We start from the raw sequence: 17,944 nt of genomic DNA, 5'->3' as shown, positions 1-17,944 counted from the left end.
TAGATTAAGGATCGCTTGTATCCTATGCAAGGTTTTGGGGGTTGGTTAGGGTCTTTCAGTATTTCCTGTCTAATTCACTTACTAGTTACAAAGAGACAAGCTGTAATGTAAAAAGGCTTCCTTGAGCTAGACTAGCTTTCTGTACTCCTTGATGTAAAAATATCTGGTAGTTCTGCCAGTTGGGGATTTGTTTGGGGTGAATGAAAACCCCTCAGGCTCAGTCTGTTCATGCACTGGTGTGTATTAATTCAGTCCATTCATAGTCATGAGCTGACTGTGCCTTATCGAAGAAAGGGAGGCTTCTGGAAGAGAAAGGACGATGGATAATCTTGGATCCTCAGGCACTGCTGCTGGCGCCTGGGAGTGGGGCAAGAAGACAGGAGGTTCTGAAGAGAGGGCTTTGTATCCAAAGTTAAGACTTAGGCCAGCCCTTGATGGGGAGAGAAGCTACTCAGGCCCAATAACCTCAAATAGCTCAGGTTAAATCGACAGTTGTCAAATCTAATTCCTCTTCACAGCATTATTTCTGTGGGAAAATGTGTGTGGCTCATATACTTGCCTCAGCAAACATACTGGACTCAGAATCAGCTCATTGTTGTCATAATTTAAGTGGAATTAGTTACTCCCTAGGATGTAATAATTTGTTGTCATAATTTAAGTGGAATTAGTTACTCCCTAGGATGCATTGCCCCTTGGATGGCTTCTAGCCTTCTTTTTACTTATTAAATTATATTCCAGGTTCCTTGACTGTGAGGGACATAGTAAACTCCTAGTAGCCTTTACCTTCCCCTCCCTAAATAGCAAACTCATGTAGAAAACATTAGCTAAAATCCTTTATAGATTTTTTTGAAATCACCTAAAATGTTATCATTATTGGCACCATTTCATTTGGAGCCATTTTGTCCGAACCACTAAGTATTTAGGTGAGGCGATTGATTTCCTTCCCACGTGGGAATTTGGTTGGTTGTAACATTCAGGCACTCAGAGTGATTCCTGTCTGCTTGGAGATGACATCATGTTCAGGTAGTCTGGTGTCTGAAACTTTTGGCAGAGATTAAGCTGAAGATTTGGGCTAACATATTTTTTGTGTGTGAGTTGGTGAATTTTGAAGATGATTTAGAATACTTTAAAAAAGCATCTGTGAGTACTTCATCGTCTTGATATCAAGAAGAGATTGTTATTTAATACATACATGTTTTAGTAATGAAGGAGGTACATAGAGATAGTTGATTTGAACAGGTTTACTTTTTCTCCTTTTTAATACAAAATATTTTTGGGAAACAAAACTTGACTAGTGTTACACTACTCGCTTCTTGTTTTTGTTACAAACATGCCGAAATGGTCTAAATAATGATGCTACTAAAACAACATATGCATTGTTTTGATGGGGTATTGATTCCTTCTGTAGTGTTTAAAATTGCTTGCATGCCTCCGAGCAACAAACACATACGTGACAGACTTTATGTGAGATGAGCATTCCAGAGAAATGAAATGCAAGTTTACTTTTCAGTAGCTATGCAACTTAAAATAAAAAAATTGTGTTTTTTGAAACATGGCCTTAGGGCACTAACACTCGGACCCAGTGCATGAGCTCTGCAAGTTATTTTAACAAAACCTAATCACAGGAACAAACATCTGGCATTTATAGAGTTTGTTTATTTATTGATTGCCATAAGCCTCTAGAAAGAATATTCTGTTTCTTTTAATAAAATCCTTTTGGAAGTTGTCTATATTTTAATATCTAAGTGTTTTTGGAATTTAATTTTAACAAGGTTAACTCAAATGTTAAATATTGTGGGCTACAACTGAAGTAGGAGAATGTAAGAAGAAATGGCAAGTGGGGACTCCTGTAAAAAGAATGGCAACTAAGTTCTTTTTCCTGGTTATGCTCCTCCCATTTACTCTCCTGTATGGCAGGCCATTATTTACACTGCTTTGTAGAATCTGCTGTCTAGTAAGCACTAAGGAATTTGGATCCCTAAACCAGGGAGCATATAGCCTGCTAAAGCTTAATTTTCAGACAGGAGACACTAAAGATGATTGTGTTATGATACTGTTCATTTTATATACTAGTGAAATGAACACTGAAATTATTTAGTATAACCATTAATTATAGTGCTTACCATTACTGCAAAGTTTGTCATGATTTGGGTGGTAGCTTCATGTTTCAAAACAAAACCATAGGTCTATCCTTTTAAAAAACATAAACTGCTTTAGTTTGTTAATGGGGAAAGTGAGTAAATAATAACATTTATTGAAGAAATGAAGCCTGTCAGATACAGGAAAAACAAAACAAAAAACCCTTGTAGATATTCCTCGTGTCAAGCCCCTAGTAATTCTGTGTAATCCAGTAGAACTAGCAAGTTATTTTGCTTAAAATGTCTTTTTTTCCCCTGTGCAGTGAAAGTTGAATGTGAGAACGGATCTTAATAGATATAGTTACACAGTTTATTTTATCATGTATCACTTTATTGCTGTCTTCTAGAACATTGTTATACTAAATGTTCCAATAATGGAAATTTTATGCAGCTACTTCAAATGTAACAAATTTGCAAAAACTCAATTTTGGAACTCATTCCTTGAGGAGAGGAAAAAACTCACCATGCTGTGACCACATTAGATTTCTGATATGTTGGCAACTTATCAAACACTGTCATTTCCAGAAAACAGGTTATGGGGTCAAATTGAAATATCAGCACTTTTGGTCACTTTCAGTTGAAGATATTTTAGGTTTTAATGATTGAATGGTTAAATTAAAAAAAAAAATGTTGGTAACAGGTAATGAAAGTGTGGTTTTGTATGTAAATAAAAATGGCTGTACACGACATCAGGAATGATGGGGTTCAATTACAGTGGAATCTTTTCAAGAGCTTGATTTTAAATTCTCAGAGATACTGGTTTTACTTACTGGAGCTCCTTTGTTTTGCAGAGATCATGATGCAGCCGTCCTTTTGGATTTCTTTTTAATAATGTGTGACCCTTCACCTTTGATCCCCTGACCTGCATTACCTTGGTAACCATTTCATTTTTTAATTTAATTTCATTTTTTAATTTTGGTGTACAAGCTGTAACATTTCATCTTTCAAAGTGTAACGTGCTGATTTCCTCAAATAGAGATACCCTTTGAGCGATAAATTTGCAAAATGCTGTCTTCATTTTCCGTATTAAAATTCATTTCAGTTTTAAAATAAAGTGTAATCTGTGTTTTCATCCTTTTAAAATTTAAGTTTAATGAGTGCATTTCCCCATACAGTATATTTCCTTTTTTATTCATGTTTTGCAGAAGCTGAATTAACTTGATATTTACATATAACTTACACACACCCAGGACACCCATACCTCTTCTCTACTCCCAAACCACCCAAACCATTGCCCGTCACCTTCTCACACATACACCCTCACCATCACCATCACCACATACCCCTTCCTTTGCAGAGTAACTTATCTTTCAGAAATAGTAGCAACTTGAATTTATTAGTCTTAGCTGCCACATTATACTTCTTCAGATTATATTTTGTATTCTGAAGTATTTTGGGGAGAAAAAGCTTAGACTTTTAATTTTAATTTCATTTAAGGACTAGAAAAATACAAAGTTGTCTCATTACCCAAATTCACCTTTCCCCACTCTTTTAATATTTTATTTCTTTAATTTTAGGCATAAGTTAAGAACAAGCAACAATTTTAACATGACCAAAAAATGTACTTTTGTCTCTGCCAAAACCTGGTCAGCCAGCCCTGGTGGTCTCAATACCAGATTGATTTCTGCCATATGCAGTTTCATGACTGTTTTTCAAACAATGCATTTTTATTATATTTCTCTTTTCAGAAAATTCTTAATCTAAAGCAAAACAAACCAAAACCAAAAGACAGAAACCAAACGTGAGTCAGTTCTTTGAACTGGCAAGAAATCATGTCCTTAAAAAAAATCATGTGAATTCTGTCAGTATGGCCCACTGAAGCACAGATTACTTTTTAAGTGTCTCATTATTTTATTCTCTAACATTTAATGCTGATGTTTTAATTGCACACAGCTGAAGCTGCTAAATGAGCACTGAAATGGATTTAAGTCCTCTTTGAGCTTTGTTGATACCTATAAAAGTTTATATAATTCATTAGAACCACAAATTAAAATTAGTGGTGGTTAGCTGTTCACTGGCGATTGGAACTCTCACGAACACTTTTGTTCAGGCTCACAAGCTTGTTCTTGCCTAGTATACTTGGATACCTGAAAAGCTGCCTTTGGCCTGTTGGGTATGTTTTCTTTTCACAGAATTGCAAAATATCAGAGCTGAGAAATACAAATAGGTAAACCATCCATGATTATAAAGCCCCTGTGATTTATAATGTCCCAGTAGTCAGGAGCAACTTTTTTGCTAAACCTTGAATTTTAAGGTGATTTTTTTTTTTTTTTTTTTAAATAATGCTTTTCACAGTTGTGCTGGCATGTTTTCCAGATCCCCAAAGACTTTTTTGCCTTAGGTATGTCTTTTATTTGTTCCTTTGATGCCATGTCCTCCTAGCACTAAAGGAATGGCATCTGGCTCAGTGGATGGTACATGGAAGCCATGTGGGGGGCCATGACTGCTTGTTGCCTCCATTTCTCTTGCTCAAGCAGCCCCAAACCGGCTGACCCCTGAGGGATGAGCTGGTTGATGGTCCCTAGGAGAGTCACAGCTCCCTGCTGATGGAATCGGCTCCCCTGGGGCTCCCATCTGCCTTTGAGGTAGACAGTACTTTATTTGTAAGTCCAGTAGGAGCTGAAGAGAAATTAATAGGTTAAGATGAGAAAAGTTTTTATTCTCTTATTTTATTTTATGATTAGATCAGTTAGATTTTCTTTAAAGTTTTCTGCTTAATACATTTTAAGATAACCTCATTTTTCTAAGAGAGTTAGTACATGGACATTTATGGCTTATTTCCAATGCGCATTGTTTATTTGGTTAGCATTTAGGACATTTAGTAGACTGTAAGCCAACGGATGTTTTTGTAAACGTGATTCATTGAGAAAAACCTTCATTTGAGAGTCAGATAACCTGCTTTGGACTAGTAAAGTCTCTGGATATGCTATTGGTATCTGTTGAGGTAGTCACACAAAACTGAAATACTCCAACAGGAAGACTTCAGAAGACTTTCATTTTGGTGTAAAAACAGTGAAATTAGCTGTTTGACTTAAAATATAGGAGTTGTAAGACATTTCATTGATGCGACTTCTGTTTTATCCTCTGTGAAATGTAGATACTGTGTGTCTCCCACTTGCTTTTTAGGGTTGTTGGGAGGATAAATGAAACTGTATGACAGACACACTGGGAACTCAGAAGAAAGGTGCTTTTGAAACTGAACCTCATCCTATGGCTGTGCTGAGAGGCAGTGGTAGTGAACCCTGTGGTGAAAGGCCAGGACCATGGGCTCTGGAGCCAGGCTGCCTTGGTTCGAATCCCACCTCGACCTCTTGCAAGTGGTCTGACCACAGCAAATCACCCAACCTCTCTGTGCCTGAGTTTCCCCCGCTTTAAATTGGGGATGATAATAATAGTACCCACTAAAGGATCCTGGTGAGTTTTAGCTGAGCACGTGTCCACAAAGTGCTTAGAGCAGTGCCTGCCATGTAGTGTGGCTGATCCTCACACCCAGAAAACCCCAGCAGGGGGACTCACACCTTACAGAAAATCAGATCCGAAACCATTCCCCAGTAGTCTTCTAACATTGACTTAGAGACCCTTATATGTTTAGAGAGAGGAACTGAATAGTTTATGGTAATTAAGCACCTCCAAAACAGATGCAAGTTCAGGTGCATAAAGTTAAATCTGGGTTTTTAATCTCTTAGGAAGAAAAGTTTAGATCACAAAGAGCTCCACAACCCTTTGTTGATAGGTTCTTTGAACTGTTTTTGGCTATGGAGGGACAAGGAAGGAAACCTGAGGGACAGACCCACCTTTTACCTGCTTAGCCTTTCTCGTTCCCTTTTACGCTTGGTAAGGTGTCTAGGTAGCTTTGAAGGAGTCAGAAGTGTTGAACTGTTTCAAGGTTTTTACCCAGCTGCGTGAGGCTTCGTTGTTCTCTTGAGTGAGGTAGAAGGGACATCACTGCCTTTCCTGAGTGTGTAAGAATGCCTGTTACATATTAATCCCAGGGCTTTCCATACATTTTAATCATCCACATTTATCTACAAGGTGGGTAGTATGTTCACCCCATTTTGCACATGAGAATGCTGATGCCCAGATAGGTTAAATAAATTCACCCAGGCTCACACCCTCAGTAAACTGCCAAACAGGCACTTAAATCCAAGTGCCACTCATACCACGGCACTGCTGCCTTGCATTGAGCTGCAAACCTGGCTGAGCCACTCGCAAGAAACGGTTTTGCCCTTTTAGTTGCAGGGACCTCAGCTGTATGCATTATCATCCTTCAGCCATCAGACCTTTTTTTTTTTTTTTGAGATGGAGTCTCGCACTGTCACCCAGGCTGGAGTGCAGTGGCGCAATCTCGGCTCACTGCAACCTCTGCCTCCTGGGTTCAAGTGATTCTCCTGCCTCAGCCTCCTGAGTAGCTGGGATTACAGGCGCCCATGACCACGCCTCGCTAATTTTTTGTATTTTTAGTAGAAACGGGATTTCACCATGTTGGCCAGGCTGGTCTCGAACTTTCCTGACCTCGTGATTTGTCCACCTTGGCCTCCCAATGTGCTGGGATTATAGGTGTGAGCCACCGCGCCTGGCCCAGACCTTTTAACGCAACAGCGCCCCTAACTTCTGAAGGCCCCTAGCTGGCTTCAACAACCGCCCCTCTTCCTGCCCCCCCATGGAGGGCTCTGTCATACATGTGTCACTTTTAGGGACTCTTATTACCAGTGGCTTCCTCAATCCTGGCTGCACATCCAGAATCCTCTGTACAGCTTTTAAAATAATTCACTTTTTAAGAAACACTTGCCCCATCCCAAGACTCTTGTTTTAGAGAGATGGATAGGTTCAGAAATACAGGAAGTTTATTTTGTAAACAAGAAAACAAATAGGTCCTTAAATTGTGCACATATGGATCTGTGCTTCTGGAGTGTGGGCCAGTGCTATTAATTCTGTAGTTGACTCCATTGTAAGGTAAAATGAGTTTTACGGGCCAGTTTAGTTGTTCAGCCAACAATTGTTAGTACTGTTTCTGTAGGAAAAGTTCCTGGCATCCACCCTGTAGAATACCATCCTCCATGAGTGAGCATTTGATCACCACAGAAGCCAGGTTTGAATTTAGTTAGAGTGAAATGAAGTAGAGGGCCCTGCTTGCTTTCTTGTTCTTTCATTTTTTTGTTCTCTTCCTCTCTTTTATGGGTTTATTGTTCCCTTTTTTTCTTCTCTTCCGTAGTTCCCTCTTTCCTTGTTTTCTCTTTCTTCCACCATCTGGCGTTATGTTTACAGCGTATCTGTCATCAGACTGTGAGGTCCCTGAAATCCTTCAGATGCCTACCACAGAGTTGACGTGCAAACAAATGTTTCTTTATTTTTTAATTTTTTTTTTTTTTTTTTTTTTTTTTTGAGACGGAGTTTCGCTCTTGTCGCCCAGGCTGGAGTGCAATGGTGTGATCTTAGCTCACTGCAAACCTCTGCCTTCTGGGTTCTACCGATTCTTCTGCCTCAGCCTCCAAAGTAGCTGGGATTACAGGCGTGTGCCACCATGCTCAACTAATTTTTATATTTTTAGTAGAGACAGGATTTCACTATGTTGGCTAGGCTGGTCTTGAACTCCTGACCTAAGGTGATCCACCCGCCTCGGCCTCCCAGAGTGCTGGGATTACAGTGGTGAGCTGCCACTCCTGGCCAAATGAACATTTCTTAATTTGTCTTAGTATCTGTCTTTCAAAGAAGTAGGTACTGCCTGTCATTAGCTTGAACATTGTCAGATTTTGTTTGTGATTGTCTGTCCTAACTTAGGTGGTTTATCTTGAAGAGCTTAGGTAATTTAGCCTCATAGATTTAGATAGATCGAGAAATGGCAGGCTTCAGTCACTGAATAGTACAGAATGTTGGGCAATAAGATGGATTTGGACCATTCAAGGGAGCGCTTATATCAGGCTTTTAGCATATCTGCTGCATAGTTTTTAGAGCTGGAAGGTCTAAGATCATCTTAGGTCTAAGATCATTGGACCCTTCATTTTTGGTGGTGAGGAACCCACTCCTGAGAGAGAAAGGTGCTTCTTCGGTGCCCACCTCCAGGCCAAGACTTGCCTCCTTCTCCTCTGTGTCCTTAGCTGAGTGAGAGTTGGGATGGCGGAGAGCAGAGGCAATGTGACGGCATAGCTGCTGCAATTAACTGCCTGCCTCTAGACATGATGGAGAAACAGTCAAAGTAATTCTCCTTCTGCGCTCCCCCTCCCATGGAAACAAGTGATAGAAGGTTAGGGCAGTTTTGAGGGTAAGTGGCAGACTTCCTCACTGTGAAAGTCGGGAAGCTTTGGGTGTGCCCTAGACCCTGTCCTGTTGGCCTTGGCACTACCAAGTGGGCTGCTTTAGGGGTCCATCCTGATGGTGTTTAGCCCTGCTTGAGGCTTTTGAGGACACTAAGAAACACATGGTGAGGGTGTGGAAGGATTTTTTGTCATTCCTCAATGAAGATCTGCCCTAGGTAGAAAGGGAGTTAATGAAGGAGAAGTCGGCAACACTATTGCTGCACGGTCAGGAAATAACAGAAAACATGTCCCATTTGTTCTCATTTGTGGTGATTTTTTCCCTGGGAAACTGTGGCTGTGGTTACCATCATGCTGTGTGGTGCACCTCAGAATCCTAGGATTAGACTAGATTTTCCACTTTCCACACACATCTTCAGGTGGGGTTGCAAATACTCCTTATGACAGACTATCACATACACTGGCCACAGAACTTCAGTTATTCAGGTTTGGATATCCAGCCCCTTTTCTCTCTTCTGTGTGGATCCTTTTGAGTACTTTATATCTCTAAGCCTTTCGTATTTCCAAAGGAGAAACCAGAATGACTTTTGTCACTCTTTTGTAATGGTGGGAAAAGGACTGGTAGGGGAAACTACCAAGGTTTGACCTGGGATCTACTTTACCTGCTCTAGTTCACCTTGGAGCATCTGACCATACGTAGGTCCTGGCACATAGTAGACACTCAGCAAACATTAACTGTCTTTTCATTTCTCATTAGCACAGGTAATTAGGAACAGGAGCTGATAGACTGCACGTATCTGTGCAGAGATATATCTGTAATTAAAGTTTTAATTAAAGAAACACCAGACCAGGCAGATGGTTCTTATCCCTGCATCCTGTAAACCAAACAGCCGTGGCTTTTCGATCTTGCAAACATGCAAAGCTGAGAGTAGCAACATTCGTGGTGGTACACCAAAGGGAATAGGTTGTCTTATAAACTAACCATAATCTAATTTTGGTAGCACTCTATGTGATGCCAGATTCAAGGATAATCATTGCAGTTTGAAATGAAAGACAATACATCAAAGTTACGTCCCAACCAAAGCTTTTAAGCCTCAAGTCAAGGGCATTACACAGCCCAGCTCGTAGATCACAAGACATGTGGTTTTGTGCTAGATCACAAAAGCTGACAAGGTGTTATTTAGGATCATCAGCTAAATACAGTATTAAATTAGAGGGCTATCATTCTGATTTTTCAGGCATTGCCACCGTATAGCAGTACAGAATTGAGAAGTGACTTGTACCTGCCTGCCTCATGCAGATCCTCTCAGCCATGTCACAGTGACCTTAATGGTCAGTCGAGTGCAGAATTAGAAAACAAAAACCGAAAACACCCAAAAAGAGCGACAGAAGAAGACTTCTCTCACATCTCAGCACTTCTCCAGGAACCGCTCCCCTAAGGAACCCCAGCCATTTGTTCTGGTTCTGTCGCCATCAGTAGGAAGCTGGAGCAGTACAGGGACGTGGGCAGACGGTAAAGTCCATGGCAGTTCACCATGACCGCTTGGGCTTCATCCATTCCATAACCCCCAGTTTCTTACCCCTCCTCATAACCCTTCACTTTGTCACACATGTCATTTTCAGGCATTCAGTGCAGATAGGCAGCTGTGCAACAGGATTACATACTAGTTGATACAAGTATGTTTTTACCACCTACATCTCACTAATTCATGAAGATGTTCATTTCTTTTATCACAGCGAAGAGTTTTAGTTTAGAGGCTAGGAGAGTAATTTCTACTTTGCCGAACAGTGAAGTACCTTACCATCCCTGCACTTCTTTTAAAGGAAGTAGAGTTTCCGCTTGAAAAAGAGTCCATGTTATACCGGGATATATATAAGGATCTTCACATTAAAGAATATGTCATCAAATGTAGAGCCTGGAAGTATTTTATCTTAATACCATCTATAAAACTCAGTCATCGTAGGAAAAATGTGTGTGTGTAAGTGTAAGGAGACATACCAAACCCACAGGACCCTGTGATGTGCTGTGAGCGAAGCCTGTGTCTTGCTGGTAGACAGAAATGTGTCCATCACTTTCTGGCTTGGGGAAGACTTCAGGTATTTGATGAGATGTCCTTTGGTTTTAGAAGTCAATTAAATGTAAGCTGCTCTGAGTAAACAGCCATTTCTGGTTGTGTTTAAAAATACTGTAAGATCAAAATTGTGCTACTAGGTATTAGGTTGTCATTTTACATGTGGAATTTGAACCTGGCTATGAAATCTGTTTCTTCTCTAATTTGGTTCAAGACCTGAACATGTAACCTTTGAGTATACAACACAGGTTTAGATTATAAAGTCTTCTTTTCCTTTTTTCTTTTATTTTTCTTTTTGAGACAAGGTTCTTGTTCTGTCACTGAGATCAAGAACCCGCCCACTGGAGTGCAGTGGCATAATCATGGCTTGCTGCAACCTTGAACTCCTAGGCTCAAGCAGGCCTCCTGCCTCAACCTCCCGAGTAGCTGGGACTACCTGTGCTGCTGCGCCCAATTTTTTTTTTTTTTTTTTTTTTTTTTTTTTTTTTTTAGTTTTGTAGAGATGGAGTCTCTGTTGCCCAGGCTGGTCTCGAATTCCTGGGCTCAAGTGTTCCTCCTGCCTTGGCCTCCCAAAGCGATGGGATTACAGGTATGAGCCACCATGCCTGGCCCTGTAGGAGGTTTCTCATAAAGTGAAACCACTTGTTACTCAGAACGGTATTATGCCTCGTTTCAGGGTAGGAAATAGAGAAGCATCAGCAAACCCACCTGGAATGGTAGGCTTTTTATTTTTCTTTTCTCTAGTAGGGGTTTTTTTTAAATTTTATTTATTTTTTATTTTTATTTTTAATTTAATAGAGACAGAGTTTTATTCTGTTGTCCAGCCTGGAGTTCAGTGGCATGGTGATCACTCACTGTGACCTCAAATGCCTAGGCTCGCCTCTGGAGTAGCTGGGACCAGAGGTGCATACCACCACGCCCTGCTAACTTTTCTGTTTTTGTTGTATAGACAGGGTCTCGCTAGGTATCCAGGTTGGTCTCGAGCTCTTGGCCTCAAATGATCCTCCTGTCTCAACCTCCCAAGGTGTGGGGTTACAGGCATGAGCCACCATGCCCAGACTCTAAAAGTGTTTTTTTTTTTTTAGACAGTTTCACTCTGTTGCCCAGGCTGGAGTGCAGTAACATGGTCTTGGCTCATGGCAACCTCCACCTCCAGGGCTCAAGCAGTCCTCCCACCTCAGCCTCCTGAGTAACTGGGACAACAGGGGCATGCCACCATGCCCAGCTAACTTTTTGTGTTTTTGTAGAGACAGGGTTTCACTGTGTTGCCCAGGCTGGTCTCAAACTCTGGAGCTCAAGTGATCCGCCCGCCTTGGCCTCCCAGAGTGGGATTACAGGCCTGAGCCATTACGTCCAGCCTCTAACAGATTTTAAGGAAGCTTTTGCTCTATCTGATATCTGTATGATCATGGGAGGGGGGTGGTGGAGTGTTCTGCCCACCCCAAAGTGACTTAAATTCAAATATTTATTTGTTTGTTCAATAAATACTTATTGAATACCGAGTACTAGGCGCTGTCCTAGGTGTATCTAGAATGAAGCAATAAACAAAACCATGTTATTCCCCCCAAAGAGCTTATTTTCTGGTTGGGGGAGAGGAATAATAATAAACTAAAAAATAAATAACAGTAATTGAGTGCTTATATTTGCCAATTACATTTATTAACTCACTCTTCAGAATAATGAGGAGGTAGGTACTGTCATTATACCCATTTCATAGACAAGGAAACCGAGATACAGAGAAGTTGAATTAACTTGCTCAGCGTCCCATAGCTAGTAAGTGGTGCTGTTGCATTCCTGTCCAGGTCATTGGACTCCAGATTTCATGCCCTTAATCACTGTGGTATTTTGTTTCTCTTTTAAAAAACTGCCCAATCTGTTTATTTCTAAAGAAGGAAAGAAATGTCAGTGATAGTGTGGTAAACAGTGCAGCAAGGTACGCAGTGAGAGGGTTCTTGCATGTCTGTCTGTGCGTGCTGTTCTAGTGTGACTGAGCGGGTATCTCTCATGAGGTGAACTGAAGGAAGCAACACTGTGACCACTTGAAAGAAGCAACACCGTGACCATGTAGGTGTCTAGAGTGAGTATTCCAAGCAGAGGGAACTGCAAAAGCAAAGGCCCTGAGATAGAGATAGATTTGGCAATGGCGAGAGAGAAGCCAGGAGAATGACAAGGAGGCCTGTGTTGCTGTGCAGAGCGTGGGAAGGGGCAGGGGAGGTGAGGAGCCAGGAAGCAGTGTCCTGTGCGGCCCCGCAGGGCTTGGCACGGTCTTTTGGTTTTGCCGAAAGAGAAGGAAAGCCACCTGAGGATTTTTGAGCAGGAAAAAGACATGACAGAAAGGATCATTCTGGGCCGGGCATGATGGCTCACTTCTGTAACCCCAGCACTTCAGGAGGCCAGTGCGGGCGGATCTTGAGGTCAGGAGTTCAAGACCAGCCTGGCCAACATACTGAAACCCTGTCACTACTAAAAATACAAAAAATTAGCTGGGCATGGTGGCGGTTGCCTGTAATCTCAGCTACACGGGAGGCTGAGGCAGGAGAATCGCTTGAACCCGGGAGGCAGAGGTTGCAGTGAGTGAAGATCGTGCCACTGCACTCCAGCCTGGGAGACAGTGTGAGACTCTGTCTCAAAAAATAAATAAATAAATAAATAAATAGGAGAATCGCTTGAACCCGGGAGGCAGAGGTTGCAGTGAGTGAAGATCGTGCCACTGCACTCCAGCCTGGGAGACAGTGTGAGACTCTGTCTCAAAAAATAAATAAATAAATAAATAAATAAAATAAAATAAAATAAAATAAAATAAAATAAAATAAAATAATCACTCTGAATGTAGTGCAGAGAATCTTCCAGGGCAGGGCCAGCAGACCACAGCCCATGGCAGGATCTGGCCCACTACCTGTTTCTGTACAGCTAGCAAGCTAAGAATGCTTTGTTATGTTTTTAAGTGGTTGAAAAAAAATCAGTATTTTATTTCACATGAAAATTATATGAAATTCAAATTTCAGTGTCCAGTTCCAGTTCTATTGAAACAGAACCACACTCTTGTGTGAATTATCTGAGGCCGCTTTTGAGCTGCAACAGCCAAGCTAAGTAGTTGTAACAGGGAGCGTATGGCTTGTGGAGGAAAGATCTATACTGTTTGGCCCTTTACAGAAAAGAATTGTTGATCCCTGGTTTGGGATAGAAGTAGGGAGACCAGTGAGGAGACTGTTGCAAGAACTGATGGTGGCTTGGACCAGAGCAGGAAGAAATGGTCATATATGGGATATGTTTGAAAGGAAGAGCTGGCAGACTATTAATATAGGAAGAGTCAGGAACACAGGTGACCGTGTTTTTGCACTGAGTAACTGGAAGAATTCTATTCTTTACTGAGATCTGGAAGACTGAGAACAGCAGGTTGGGGAGGAGGGGTGAAGAGAATGTAGGTTGTGTTTTGCACCTGTTGACTGTAAGATCAGGTGGAGATGTTAAATAGCCATCGTATGTTTGAGTTTGTAACTTCAAGGAGAGGCTGAGGCTGGAGCTAGATTTTGAGTGTTTTCAGCATATAGGGGGTTCTAAAAGCTGTAGGACTGGATGAAATTTTTTAGGGAGTGTGTACAATAGAGAAGTCCAGACATGGAGCCCTGGGACACCCAATATTAAGGGGAAGTGGGTAGAAAGGAAGCAAAGGAGAATGAGAAGCAATCAGAGAAGGAAGACAGGAGACGGGAGCGTCCTGGAAGTGCATGTTTCTCTTTGCTTTGCCTGGCTTTTTTGAGACAGAATGTCCCTCTGGTCTCCGCTCACTGCCACCTCCACTTCCCGGGTTCAAGTGATTCTCTTGCCTCAGCCTCCCAAACTGGGATTACAGGTGTGTGCCACATGCCTGGCTAATTTTTTTATTTTTAGTAGAGATGGGGTTTTGCTTGATTGGCCAGGCTGGTCTTGATACCCTGACCTCAAGTGATCCACATGCCTTGGCCTCCCAAGGTGCTGGGATTACAGGTGTGAGCCACTGCACCCAGCCAAGGAAGCTCATATTTCAAAGCAGAGTGATCATCTATGTCAGATGCTGCTAAAGCTGGAGCAAGAAACGGATGGGTTTCACTGTGGGCTTGGTAGCGGGGAGATCGTTGGTGACTTTGATAAGAGCTGTATGAGTGAAATGGTGAGAATAAAAGCCCAGTTGCAGCTGGTTCAAGCAAAAACGACTGGATAGGGAGCTGAGCTGGTGCTCTGAAGGAATTCTGCTTTTGGCAGCCTAAGTGTAGGGCAGGAGAGGGCAGGGAGTTGGATTTAACCTGGGATTAGGATTTTGCCAGGTGAGTACAGTGGAAGGAGGAGGCATAAGGGAGTTGAGCATTGTGCAGAAGAGTCGATGTGAGGATTGAAGATAGACCATGTGGTCTAAGCCAGTCAAGGAGCCAGGAGGCATGAAGGAGCAGAGGGTCAGTAAGAGGTCATGGGGTCAGTGGATTCAAGGAGTAGGATCAAGGAGTTGTTGGAGTTGGGATAGTCAAAGAGTAGAGGGCTTGAAATTGGTATCATGGAGGGGTCAGTTTTGGTTACCTCAAGGTCAAGGGCTCTGCTGTACAGTAGCAGTGTCAGTGAGTCACGTGTAATTTTTAATGTTCTAGTAACCATATTTTTAATAAGTAAAAATAAAGGAAACTAATTTTAGTAATATATTGTAATATATTTTATTTTATCCAAAATGTCTACATTACATGACCATGTAGTAAGTATAAAAATTGAGATGTTACTTTTTTTGGTATGAAGTCTTTGAAATTGGTATATATCTTATATTTCTATTACCTTCTAATTTGGAGTAGACACATTTCAGGTGCTTAGTGGCTGCCTTACTGGACAGCTCATGGGATGGCCATGGAGTGTTGTCCAGGATTGTCACAGGGGAAGTGTTTAAAGGAACAAGGAGGCCATGGTTCATGAAGGATTGGCCGTGTAGATCTAAAACCACTTCTGACTCCTCCTGAGGGGAGCAAGGTTGAAGAGGAAGGAGGGGACACCATGGCGGTTGGTAGAGGTCACGTGCTTCACTGGCTGAACCTAGCAGCCTTTTACCATGCAGAGAATTTAGCTTATTCTCTAGACACACACACACACACACACACACACACACACAATTTTCTTTGGCTTTGATCCACACAATGTGTTTTTAAAGATGAATAAAAATTGATAATATCAGGTATTTTTTAGCCTTGTAGGCCAGGAAAAAGTAAAATATTTTGAAAGAGTAAACAGGAGCATCTCAGCAGCATACATGTTACTTTTCATCTTAATCATGTGAGCCTCATGAAAGCCTCCAAGGAAGAGGTTAATGGATGCCCCAATTCTGTACCTTTATCAGGTTTAAGCTTACTTCAGTTTCCCTTTAGTTTGTTGCCTGCAGTATCATAATTAACCAAAGAATTCTTCTCAAAAATTACCCTCAAAAATCCTACAAACCCCACTGTTAGGAAGCCAGCCCATTTTGAGGCAAGTATTTGTGAACCCTGTGTTCTTGGATGCCTTATGTGTTGAAGGAATAATTACTTGTTCATTTTGTAGTGCTAAAATCCTGGGAATGCACAGTCTAAGCAGTCTAGAGCATGTCAGTGTCCCACCTTTGGAAATCTCCTAGGAGCATGTAGAGACTCTGGTTTATCATTAACTGTGTTGCTTTCCTATCTTTTACACAAAGTATTCTCCTTCCCGCACCATTGTATTCACATGACAGAAAGCTCAGTTAATGCCATTTAGTAATAATGAAAGCTTACCATTACATACATTTTCTTAAACTCTCTATATTCTAGTTAAAATGTTTCCATCTGATGAGGAAGTGTATGGATACCAAGAACTGGAAATTAAGCAAGAAATTAAAAGAACACTAATGGCTTTCTTGTAATTTGTTTTGAGGTTTTTCTTCCCGCTAAATGGTGTTTTGCTTACAAAGTCACACCTCACACACAAATCTTTATGATGAATGGACTGGAATATATCCCAGCAAAAGAAGAGCTATTTTATGATACCACTTGTAAATTACAACACATGTTATGGAAGTATTTGCTTTTTAAAAAATATTAGCTTTTTAAAGGCATTGTTAGTATAATTAATTTGGCACACACACAATTCTAGTTTCTTTGAAAGTGAAGGTCGGTGTGTGTGTGTAGGGGATTAAGAAAGTGAGAGTTCTGACATTTAAAAAATTATTTTCTATTTATACCTGAGTCATTAGAATGCTCAAACCATCTAAAGTATAACATTTAAACTTGTAGTTCATTCATTCCTTCAGAAATTTGCTGCTGAAACTTAAACTTAAACCAGCATAGCCAGCATAGCCTTAACCAGGGCAGGTATTTGGTCTGCAGTAGGCAAGCCTTTGCCACCATCCCTCATCTTCAGGCTACAGAATCCACATGCATGCCACTGCTCTGGTGGTTCTTTTTCTGGTCATTTGGACTTGTCTCTACTAATAAAGTATTCATTAACTTGAAACTCCTACCTCTGAATGTAGATGCAGGTGAAAGCAGAAAATACCAAACCCACCCCTTCCTGATCAAGTGCAACATGCCCCACCCAGCTGCATCTCACCTGCTTCCTCCCCTCCCCTCCCCTCCCCTCCCCTCCCCTCCCCTCCCCTCCCCTCCCCTCCCCTCCCCTCCCCTCCCCCCTCCCTTCCCCTCCCCTCCCCTCCCCCCCCTCCCCTCCCCTCCCCTCCCCTCCCCCCCATGTGTGGACACTTTTTCTGTCCGTTCCTACTTGCTGTTCCCTTCTCTGCACGAGCCCTTCCTCTGGAGGGCAGCCCTCATGCCACTCCTCCCATGCACCTTTTCTTGGGAACTGTGTTCAGTACAGCCTGTCCTTTGGTTCACTCTTACCCTGGGCACTGCTTCCCATGTCCTGTGCAGGCCCTTGCCATAGCATATTGTGATTTATCTCTGTTGGTGTCTTTACTCCACTCAAGTGGGAGCTCCTTGGGCAAGGGTGCTGGGCCTCCCTTGTTTTTGTTTTCCTTGAGTCCACCATCTGCACGTGGTTATGGGTGGATGGATGGGGGAAGTGACAGTGGGGTAACATACCTTCAAGCCCAAAATGTAAACTTAATAAGTGTTTTGGAGGAAGAGAAGAATAAATACTGTTTTTGTTTATACAGGTCTTAAAATTTTGGTAGCAGAAAGCAAATGTGCAAAGAGCAATGGAAAACAAGTCAGAAGCTGCTGTCTGATTCCAGAGGAACTCGTATTTTATGTAAAAAAAATGTAATTGAGATTTGATTGCCTTGAAATCTTCAATTTGTTGTGCTGATATCTTAAGTAACTAATTATTTAGTTGAATAACTACTAGGGAAATAGGCCATAAATGTCACTCGTGCTTTCCTTGTAAGAAGCCCACAGCTCTTTTCACAGCATGCTCTTTTCAGTACCTGTTGTAGGCTTGTGAAAGTCACTGGCCTCTGCGCATTGGACACAGGCCTGAATGCGATGTTTTACTCACATTTCGT

The 17,944-nt window shown here is 41.6% G+C and overlaps 1 protein-coding gene across 17 annotated transcripts in view; it reads left to right on the top strand.

Annotated features, from left to right (window-relative positions):
* Window positions 1–17,944, top strand: part of CAMTA1 (calmodulin binding transcription activator 1) — a 990,108-nt gene that overhangs the window by 85,941 nt on the left and 886,223 nt on the right. For 3 of the 17 annotated variants that reach the window (XM_055261971.2, XM_055261969.2, XM_055261973.2), the window contains one exon: window positions 2,930–3,192. The exons of 13 other annotated variants lie outside the window; for them this stretch is intronic. In XM_055261971.2, the coding sequence (XP_055117946.1) occupies window positions 2,930–2,938 (9 nt within the window). In that variant the 3' untranslated portion in view covers window positions 2,939–3,192. Of the gene's footprint in view, window positions 1–2,929; window positions 3,193–17,596; window positions 17,703–17,944 lie in introns of those variants that run through there. One more of the 17 variants, XR_010118962.1, reaches the window with a different exon arrangement.

This window comes from Symphalangus syndactylus, chromosome 22 (genome assembly GCF_028878055.3).
Source record: "Symphalangus syndactylus isolate Jambi chromosome 22, NHGRI_mSymSyn1-v2.1_pri, whole genome shotgun sequence".
NCBI lineage: Eukaryota > Metazoa > Chordata > Mammalia > Primates > Hylobatidae > Symphalangus > Symphalangus syndactylus.
Note: the sequence above shows the minus strand (reverse complement) of the source record. Positions and strands in the feature narration are given on the sequence as shown.